This window comes from Arachis stenosperma, chromosome 7, assembly GCF_014773155.1.
Source record: "Arachis stenosperma cultivar V10309 chromosome 7, arast.V10309.gnm1.PFL2, whole genome shotgun sequence".
NCBI classification, from domain to species: domain Eukaryota; kingdom Viridiplantae; phylum Streptophyta; class Magnoliopsida; order Fabales; family Fabaceae; genus Arachis; species Arachis stenosperma.
The window spans coordinates 24,069,726-24,079,869 of NC_080383.1; the positions used below are offsets into that span (position 1 = coordinate 24,069,726).

The window sequence follows — 10,144 nt, forward strand, 5'->3', positions numbered from 1 at the left end:
ACCAAAGGACCGAGGCGAGTTCGTCGGCCCATGCACCTTTTTTGTTATCCAGCCGCTTCTTGAGGCCCAACAAGATGACCTTATTTGTGGACTCGACTTGCTCATTCGTATGGGGATGCTCTATCGAAGAGAATTTCTATTTTATACCCAGGCCGGCGAGGAATTCTATGAACTTCTTGTCAGTGAATTGCGTCCCGTTGTTTGAGATGACGACTTCTGGAATGCCGAATCGAGTTATCACCTACCTCCACATGATCTTTCTACAATTGGAGGATGACACGCTGGCCAGTGGTTTGGCCTCTATCCATTTGGTGTAGTAGTCGATGACAACTATGAGATATTTGACTTGCCCCGAACCAACCGAGAAAGGTCCCAAAAGGTCGACTTCCCATTGTGCGAAAGGTCGGGAGGACGTCAGAAGACTTAGTTCGGAAGCAGGTGCTCTGTGGAAGTTAGCATTCTCCTGACACTTGACGCATTTCCTCACAAATTCTTTGGAATCTTCCATCATTGATGGCCAGTAGTATCCAGCTCGGATGAGCTTTCTCGCTAGGGTTTTGCCCCCGATATGGTGGCTGCAGCACCCTTTGTGGACTTCTCTGAGTACGTAATCCGTCTGGTCGGGGTGTAGGCACTTCAATAGGGGCTGGCTGAGTCCCTTTTTAAACAGTTGTCCCTGTATGGTCGTATATTTGGCTGCCTCCCTTCTCAATGCTTTAGCTGCCTTCTCGTCGTCAGGGAGTTTGCCGTTTTCCAGGAAATCAATGATGGGGTCCAACCAATAGGGGCCTAACTTTGTCAAGTGGAGAGCAACTGCTGGTTTCTTTACCATGCCTTGGATGAGAGATCGGTTGCCGACTCCCAGTTTCGTGCTTGCTAGCTTAGATAGGAGGTCTGCCCGTGTGTTCCTTTCCCTTGGAACGTGTTGGATCGTGACCTCCTCGAACTGCTTGCTCAACTCTCTAACCTTCTCCAAGTACTTTTGTAACAGCGAGTCTCTGGCTTGGTAGCTTCCATTTACTTGCGAGGTAACGACCTGTGAGTCGCTACACACCTCTAGCCTCGTCGCCCCGACTTCCCGAGCTAAGGTTAGGCCTCCCAAGAGGGCCTCGTACTCTGCTTGGTTGTTTGATACCAAAAACTCAAACTTGATCGATTGTTCGTATATGACCCCGGCAGGGCTTTCTAAGATGATCCCGGCTCCTCCAGACGTTTGGTTGGAGGCCCCGTCTATGTGGAGCCTCCACCGTGTGCCTGTTTCCTCGGTTGGGTCCCCCATGACTTCTACCAAGAAGTCGGCCATTGCTTGTGTCTTAATCGTATGCCAGGGCTCATACCGCAAGTCGTACTGGGAAAGCTCAATGGCCCAAGTAATCATTCTTCCCGCTAAATCGGGTTTTTGGAGTACTTGACGGATTTCCTGGTCCGTTCTCACGACTATCTGGTGGCCATGGAAGTATTGCCTTAGTCTACGGGAAGAGGTCAAGAGTGCCAGCGCCAGCTTCTCCAATTTGCTATACCACAGCCTGCTCCTTGCAGCGCCCTACTCACAAAGTAAATTAGCTGCTGAGCCTTCCCTTCTTTCCGCACCAAAACCGCTGTAAGTGCTTCCTCCATTATGGCCAGGTACAGGTAGAGTGGTTCTCCGACTTGGGCTTCCTGAGTACCGGGGGTGCTGCCAGGATCTCTTTGAAGTGGTTGAACGCCTCCTCGCACGCAGGAGTCCATTCAAACGTTATTCCCTTTTTCATCAGATTGAAGAAGGGCATGACTTTTGCTGCCGATATTCCGAGGAAGTGGGACAGCGCGGTGAGCCTTCCTGCCAGCTTCTAGACGTCTTTGACATAGCCCGGACTCTTCATTTGGAGTATCACTTGGCACTTTTTGGGGTTGGCTTCCACCCCCCTTTGGGTTATCATAAATCCTAGAAACTTTGCGGCCTCCATGGCAAAGATACACTTGAGCGGGTTGAGCCTCATGCCATGTTGTTGGAGGGACGCGAACACATTTCCCAGGTCGCTTAGGAGGTCATCAGGCTGGGTGGTCTTTGCAAGGATGTCATTTACATAGACTTCCACCGTCTTGCCTATGAGATCGCTGAATATCTTGTTCATCAGCCTCTGGTATGTGGCCCCTACATTTTTCAGGCCAAATGGCATCACCTTGTAGTAATAAGTTCCTCCCGGCGTTATGAACGTTGTTTTATCCTCGTCAGGCCGGTGCATCGGTATCTGATTGTAGCCGGAATACGCATCCATAAAGCCCAGATACCGGTACCCTGCCGCCGCATCAACGAGTGTGTCAATGTTGGGAAGGGGGTAGCAGTCCTTAGGACATGCTTTGTTAAGATCGGAATAATCCACACACATCCTCCATCTCCCATTGTGCTTTTTTACTAGAACTACATTTGACAGCCAGGTCGAGTAGTCTAGTTCTCGGATAAAGCATGCTTCTAGGAGGCTGGCCGTTTGCCTGGCCGCCACCTCCGCTCTTTCTTGCGGCATATTCCTTTTCCTTTGAGCCACTGGTCGGGCTTCTGGCTTGACGGCTAAGTGGTGTGACATGAGCTGGGGGTCTATACCTGGTATATCGGCTGGTGTCCAGACAAACAAATCGCCATTGTCCCTGATCATTTCTACCAAAGGCTCTTTCAATTCATGTGGGAGGTTTCTGTTTACGAACGTGTACTTCTCCTCCGTGTTCCCGACCCTAAACTTTTCCAGGTCCCCCTCTAGTTCGGGTATGGGTTTGTGGTGCACGAAATTGCAATCACACTTTTGCAATCCCGCACAACTAACCAGCAAGTGCACTGGGTCGTCCAAGTAATACCTTGCGTGAGCAAGGGTCGATCCCACGGAGATTGTCAGCTTGAAGCAAGCTATGGTTATCTTGTAAATCTTAGTCAGGATATCAGAAATTATCAGGATTGATTGTAAAAAGCAAAAGAACATGAAATGGTTACTTGTATTGCAGTAATGGAGAATAGGTTGGGGTTTTGGAGATGCTCCATCTTCTGAATCTCTGCTTTCCTACTGTCTTCTTCATCAAACACGCAAGGCTCCTTCCATGGCAAGTTGTATGTAGGGTTTCACCGTTGTCAATGGCTACCTCCCATCCTCTCAGTGAAAGCGATTGCATATGCTCTGTCACAGCATAGCGGAATTCAGCTGTCGGTTCTCGGTCAGGCCGGAATAATATCCATCGATACTTTTGCGTCTGTCACTAACGCCCCGCCTGCTAGGAGTTTGAAGCACGTCACAGTCATTCAGTCATTGAATCCTACTCAGAATACCACAGACAAGGTTTAGACCTTCCGGATTCTCTTGAATGCCGCCATCAGTTCTAGCTTATACCACGAAGATTCCGATTAAAGAATCCAAGAGATAACTACTCAATCTAAGGTAGAACGGAGGTGGTTGTCAAGCACACGTTCGTAGTTGAGAATGATGATGACTGTCACGGATCATCACATTCATCCGGGTTAAGAACAAGTATTATCTTAGAATGGAAGCAAGCATGATTGAATGAGAAACAGTAGTAATTGCATTAATCCATCAAGACACAGCAGAGCTCCTCACCCCCAACCATGGGGTTTAGAGACTCATGCTGTGGAAGGTACACAAAGAAACGTGTAAAGTGTCATGAGGTACAGATACAATGTCAAAAGATCCTATTAATAGTAAACTAGTATCCTAAGGTTTACAGAAATGAGTAAATGACAGAAAAATCCACTTCCGGGCCCACTTGGTGTGTGCTTGGGCTGAGCAATGAAGTATTTTCGTGTAGAGACCTTTTCTGGAGTTTAACTCCAAGTTTTATGCCAGTTCCGGCGTTTAACTCCAAGTTTTATGCCAGTTCCGGCGTTTAACGCTGGAATTTCTGAGGCCGAATTGCTACGCCGGTTTGGGCCATCAAATCTTGGGAAAAGTATGGACTATCATATATTGCTGGAAAGCCCAGGATGTCTACTTTCCAACGCCGTTGAGAGCTCGCCAATTGGGCTTCTGTAGCTCCAGAAAATCCACTTCGAGTGCAGGGAGGTCAGAATCCAACAGCATCTGCAGTCCTTTTCAGTCTCTGAATCAGATTTTTGCTCAGAACCTTCAATTTCAGTCAGAAAATACCTGAAATCACAGAAAAACACACAAACTCATAGTAAAGTCCAGAAAAGTGAATTTTAATTAAAAACTAATAAAAATATACTAAAAACTAACTAAAAGATACTAAAAACATACTAAAAACAATGCCAAAAAGCGTATAAATTATCCGCTCATCACAACACCAAACTTAAATTGTTGCTTGTCCCCAAGCAACTGAAAATCAAAATAGGATAAAAAGAAGAGAATATACTATAGACTCCAAAATATCAAAGAAACATAGTTCCAATTAGATGAGCGGGACTAGTAGCTTTTTGCCTCCGAACAGTTTTGGCATCTCACTCTATCCTTTGAAGTTCAGAATGATTGGCATCTATGAGAACTCAGAACTCAGATAGTGTTATTGATTCTCCTAGTTAAGTATAATGATTCTTGAACATAGCTAGTGTATGAGTCTTGGCTGTGGCCCAAAGCACTCTGTCTTCCAGTATTACCACCGGATACATACATGCCACAGACACATAATTGGGTGAACCTTTTTAGATTGTGACTCAGCTTTGCTAAAGTCCCCAATTAGAGGTGTCCAGGGTTCTTAAGCACACTCTTTTTGCCTTGGTTCACAACTTTATTTCTTTCTTTTTCTTTCTTTTTCTTTCTTTTTCTTCTCTTTTTTTTTTGAAATTTTTTTTTCACTGCTTTTTCTTGCTTCAAGAATCAATTTGATGATTTTTCAGATCTTCAATAACAGTTCTCTTTCTCCTCATTCTTTCAAGAGCCAACAATTTTAACATTCTTAAAACAACAAATTCAAAAGACATATGCACTGTTCAAGCATTCATTCAGAAAACAAAAAGTATTGTCACCACATCAAACTAATTCAACTAGTTTCAGAGATAAATTTCGAAATCCTGTACTTCTTGTTCTTTTGTGATTAAAGCATTTTTCATTTAAGAGAGGTGATGGATTCATAGGACATTCATAACTTTAAGGCATAAATTTTATTAATTATGGACTAAGAACAAAAACTCAAATATAGATATAAGATGAAACTAATAAAAATAGGAATAGAAAACAAAAGGGACAAAAATGCAAAAATAGGCTTCTAATGATAAAGGTGTTCACAGAGTTAGGACTCAACAACCTTGATTTTGAGAAGTGGATGCTCCCTCAGCTTGGGAGGAGAGCTTTTGGCGTTTCATCTCTTGGAGTTCACGCCCCTGCTTCTCTTGTTCCTTCAGCAATTTGCAGAGCATGCAGTTCTGATTCTGCTGTTCTTCCTTCAGTTGCTCCATAGTTTCTTGCAACTTGGAGATAGATGCTTCTAGGCTGGTCCAGTAGTCAATTCTTGGGAATTCAGGGAGGAATTCCTGCGCCCTCCTCTTGATAGAGTTGTCTTGCACTTGTCCTTCCATTGACTTCTTGGTGATTGGGTGTTCAATGGGTATGAACTCATCTACTCCCATCTTCACCCCAGCCTCTTTACAGAGCAAGGAGATTAAGCTTGGGTAGGCCAGTTTGGCTTCAGTGGAATTTTTATTTGCAATTGTGTAGATCTCACAAGCAATCACATGATGAACCTCCACTTCTCTTCCAAGCATGATGCAATGAATCATTACTGCTCTCTTGATGGTGACCTCAGAACGGTTGCTAGTGGGCAATATGGAACGCCCAATAAAGTCTAGCCAACCTCTTGCAATTGGTTTGAGGTCTCCCCTCTTGAGTTGGTTAGGGACACCCTTAGAATTGGTTATCCACTTAGTTCCAGGGAGGCATATGTCCTCTAGAACTTGATCCAACCCTTTATCTGCTCTCACCATCCTCCTATTAAAGGAGTCAGGATCATCTTGCAGTTGAGGCAACTTGAAGATTTCTCTTATTTTGTCCAGATGAAAGTACATAACTTTCCCTCTGACCATAGTTCTGTAGGTATGGTAAGCGGTTCCAGTCATTCTCTGCTTATCTGTCAGCCACAGATTTGAGTAGAATTCCTGAACCATGTTCCTTCCAACCTTTGTCTCAGGATTGGTTAGAACTTCCCATCCTCTGTTTCGAATTTGCTCTTGGATCCCCGGATATTCATCTTCTTTCAGATCAAATTTAACTTCCGGGATCACTGACCTCAGACCCATTATTTTGTGATAATGGTCTTCATGTTCTTTAGTTAAGAACTTCTCTTGATTCCAAAGATTCTTTGGATTAGTCTCCTTCTTTCCTCTTAAATTGGTTTGTTTTCCTTTAGGAGCCATGATATTGATGAATCTTGGCTTAGTGATCACGGAAAAGCACACCAAACTTAGAGGTTTGCTTGTCCTCAAGCAAAAGAAAAGAGAGAAGAGAGGGGGAGGAAGAGAAAATTCGAATGGTGTGGTGGAATGAGGGAGCCAAACGTGTATTTATAAGGTGGGGAGGGGAGTTTTCGAAAAAAAAAGAGAGAAATTTGAAAGAAGATTTGAGAAGATTTGGAAAGAAATTGAGAGAATGGTGAAATTTTTGAATAATGTTTGTAATTGATTTGAAATAAGTTTGAAGAATGGTTTTGATTTTTTTTTGAAGATTTGAAAGTGAATGATGAATGATTGAAGTGTGATTTTGTAGAAAAGTATGGGTGAGAAAAGGAAAGTTTGAAAAAATCTGATTTGAAAACAAAATTGTGGTCCCCCCACCTTGCTGGCGTTAAACGCTCAGAATGGCACCCATTCTGGCGTTTAACGCCCATTTGTTGCCCCTTTTGGGCGTTTAACGCCCAGCCAGGTGCCCTGGCTGGCGTTAAACGCCAGAAATCCTTTATCACTGGGCGTTTTTCCAAAACGCCCAGGATGCTGCACACCTGGCGTTAAACGCCCAGAATGGTGCCCATTCTGGCGTTTAACGCCCAAAATGGTACCATTACTGGCGTTAAACGCCCAGAATGGTACCCATTCTGGCGTTTAACGCCCAAAATGCCCCTTACTGGCGTTTTTTCGCCAGTAAGCTCATTTTCTCTGCTTTTTGAGCTGAATCCTTTTGTAACTCTGTGAATTCCTTCATTTTTGATACTTGCCTCTGTAAGGACTAATTATATAACCTCCTAATGATTGGGTTGCCTCCCAGCAAGAGCTTCTTTACTGTCTTTAGCTGGACCTTCACTAAGAATTACTCAAGTCTCAGTTTTGAGCATTCCTGCTCAAAATTGCTCTCAAGATAATGCTTGATTCTCTGTCCATTAACAATGAACTTTTTGTCAAAATCAATATCTTGAAGCTCAACATACCCATATGGTGAGACTCCTGTAATCACATACAGACCCCTCCATCGGGATTTGAGTTTTCCTGGAAACAATTTGAGCCTAGAGTTAAAGAGCAGAACCTTTTGTCCTGGCTCAAAGACTCTGGTTGACAACTTCTTGTCATGCCATTTCTTTGCCTTTTCCTTATAAATTTTTGCATTTTCGAAGGCATTGAGTCTGAACTCCTCTAGCTCATTTAACTGGAGCAATCTTTTTTTACCAGCTAACTGTGCATCCATGTTTAGGAATCTGGTTGCCCAGTAGGCTTTATGTTCCAGTTCCACAGGCAAATGACAGGCCTTCCCATACACCAGTTGGTATGGAGAGGTTCCTATAGGAGTCTTGAATGCTGTTCTGTATGCCCACAGAGCATCATCCAAGCTCTTTGCCCAATCCTTTCTCCGGGCTATCACAGTCCGTTCTAGGATTCTTTTTAGTTCTCTGTTAGAGACTTCAGCTTGCCCATTTGTTTGTGGATGATACGGAGTTGCCACTTTATGGCTGATTCCATATCTAACCATAGCAGAGTATAGCTGTTTATTGCAGAAATGAGAGCCCCCATCACTGATTAGTACTCTGGGGACACCAAATCTGCTGAAGATGTGTTTCTGGAGGAATTTTAGCACGGTCTTGGTGTCATTAGTGGGTGTAGCAATTGCTTCTACCCACTTAGACACATAGTCCACCGCCACCAGAATGTAAGTGTTTGAGTATGATGGTGGGAATGGCCCCATGAAGTCGATTCCCCATACATCAAACAATTCAATCTCTAATATCCCTTGTTGAGGCATGGCATATCCGTGAGGCAGGTTACCAGCTCTTTGGCAACTGTCACAGTTACGCACAAACTCTCGGGAATCTTTATAGAGAGTAGGCCAGTAGAAGCCACATTGGAGGACTTTAGTGGCTGTTCGCTCACTTCCAAAATGCCCTCCATACTGTGATCCATGGCAGTGCCATAGGATCCTTTGTGCTTCTTCTCTGGGTACACATCTGCGGATCACTCCGTCAGCACATCTCTTAAAGAGATATGGTTCATCCCAGAGGTAGTACTTGGCATCTGAAATTAATTTCTTTCTCTGCATGTAGCTGTACTCTTTGGGAATGAACCTCACAGCTTTAAAATTTGCAATATCTGCAAACCATGGAGCTTCCTGAATGGCAAAGAGTTGCTCATCTGGGAAAGTCTCAAAAATCTCAGTAGAAGGGAGGGACGCCCCTGCTACTGGTTCTATTCGGGACAGATGATCAGCCACTTGGTTCTCTGTCCCTTTTCTGTCTCTTATTTCTATATCAAACTCTTGCAGAAGCAACACCCATCTTATAAGCCTGGGTTTTGAATCCTGCTTTGTGAGTAAGTATTTAAGAGCAGCATGGTCAGTGTACACAACCACTTTGGATCCTACTAGATAGGATCTAAACTTGTCAATGGCATAAACCACTGCAAGTAATTCTTTTTCTGTGGTTGTGTAATTCTTCTGTGCATCATTTAGAACACGGCTAGCATAATAAATGACATGCAGAAGTTTGTTATGCCTCTGTCCCAACACTGCACCAATGGCATGGTCACTGGCATCACACATTAGTTCAAATGGCAATGTCCAATCTGGTGCAGAGATGACTGGTGCTGTGACCAGTTTAGCTTTCAGGGTCTCAAATGCCTGCAGACACTGTGTGTCAAACACAAATGGTGTGTCAGCAGCTAGCAGGTTACTCAGAGGTTTTGCAATTTTCGAAAAATCCTTTATAAACCTTCTGTAGAATCCTGCATGCCCCAGAAAGCTTCTGATTGCCTTAACATTGGCAGGTGGTGGTAATTTCTCAATTACCTCTACCTTTGCCTTATCCACCTCTATTCCCCTGCTTGAAATTTTGTGCCCAAGGACAATTCCTTCAGTCACCATAAAGTGACATTTCTCCCAGTTTAAAACCAGGTTAGTCTCTTGGCACCTTTTCAGGACAAGTGATAGGTGGTTAAGACAGGAGCTGAATGAGTCTCCATATACTGAGAAGTCATCCATGAAGACTTCCAGAAATTTCTCTACCATATCTGAGAAGATAGAGAGCATGCACCTCTGAAAGGTTGCAGGTGCATTGCACAGACCAAAAGGCATCCTTCTGTAGGCAAACACGCCAGAAGGGCAAGTAAATGCTGTCTTCTCTTGGTCCTGAGGATCTACTGCAATTTGGTTGTAGCCCGAATAGCCATCCAAAAAGCAGTAGTAATCATGACCAGCTAGTCTTTCTAGCATTTGGTCTATGAATGGTAAAGGAAAATGATCCTTTCTGGTGGCTGTATTGAGCCTTCTGTAGTCAATACACATGCGCCACCCTGTGACTGTTCTTGTAGGAACCAGTTCATTTTTCTCATTATGAACCACTGTCATGCCTCCCTTTTTGGGAACAACTTGGACAGGGCTCACACAGGGGCTATCAGAAATAGGATAAATAATCCCAGCCTCTAGTAATTTAGTGACCTCTTTCTGCACCACCTCCTTCATGGCTGGATTTAGCCTCCTCTGTGGTTGAACCACTGGTTTGGCATTATCCTCCAACAGGATCTTGTGCATGCATCTAGCTGGGTTAATGCCCTTAAGATCACTTATGGACCACCCAAGAGCTGTCTTGTGTGTCCTTAGCACTTGAATCAGTGCTTCCTCTTCCTGTGGATTTAAAGCAGAGCTTATAATCACTGGAAAAGTGTCACCCTCTCCCAGAAATGCGTACTTCAGGGATGGTGGTAGAGGTTTGAGTTCAGGTTTGGGAGGTTTATCCTCCTCCT

General features: G+C 44.1%; 1 protein-coding gene across 1 annotated transcript; it reads right to left on the reverse strand.

The window, feature by feature from the left end:
• Positions 1-241: 241 nt before the first annotated feature.
• LOC130939581 (uncharacterized) lies at positions 242-1,728 on the reverse strand. Its single transcript, XM_057867674.1, has 2 exons — positions 1,552-1,728; positions 242-1,441 (listed from the first exon to the last, which is right to left on the reverse strand). Exons 1-2 carry the CDS (start codon positions 1,726-1,728, stop codon positions 242-244), a joined length of 1,377 nt encoding a protein of 458 aa, XP_057723657.1.
• Between the last annotated feature and the right edge of the window lie 8,416 nt (positions 1,729-10,144).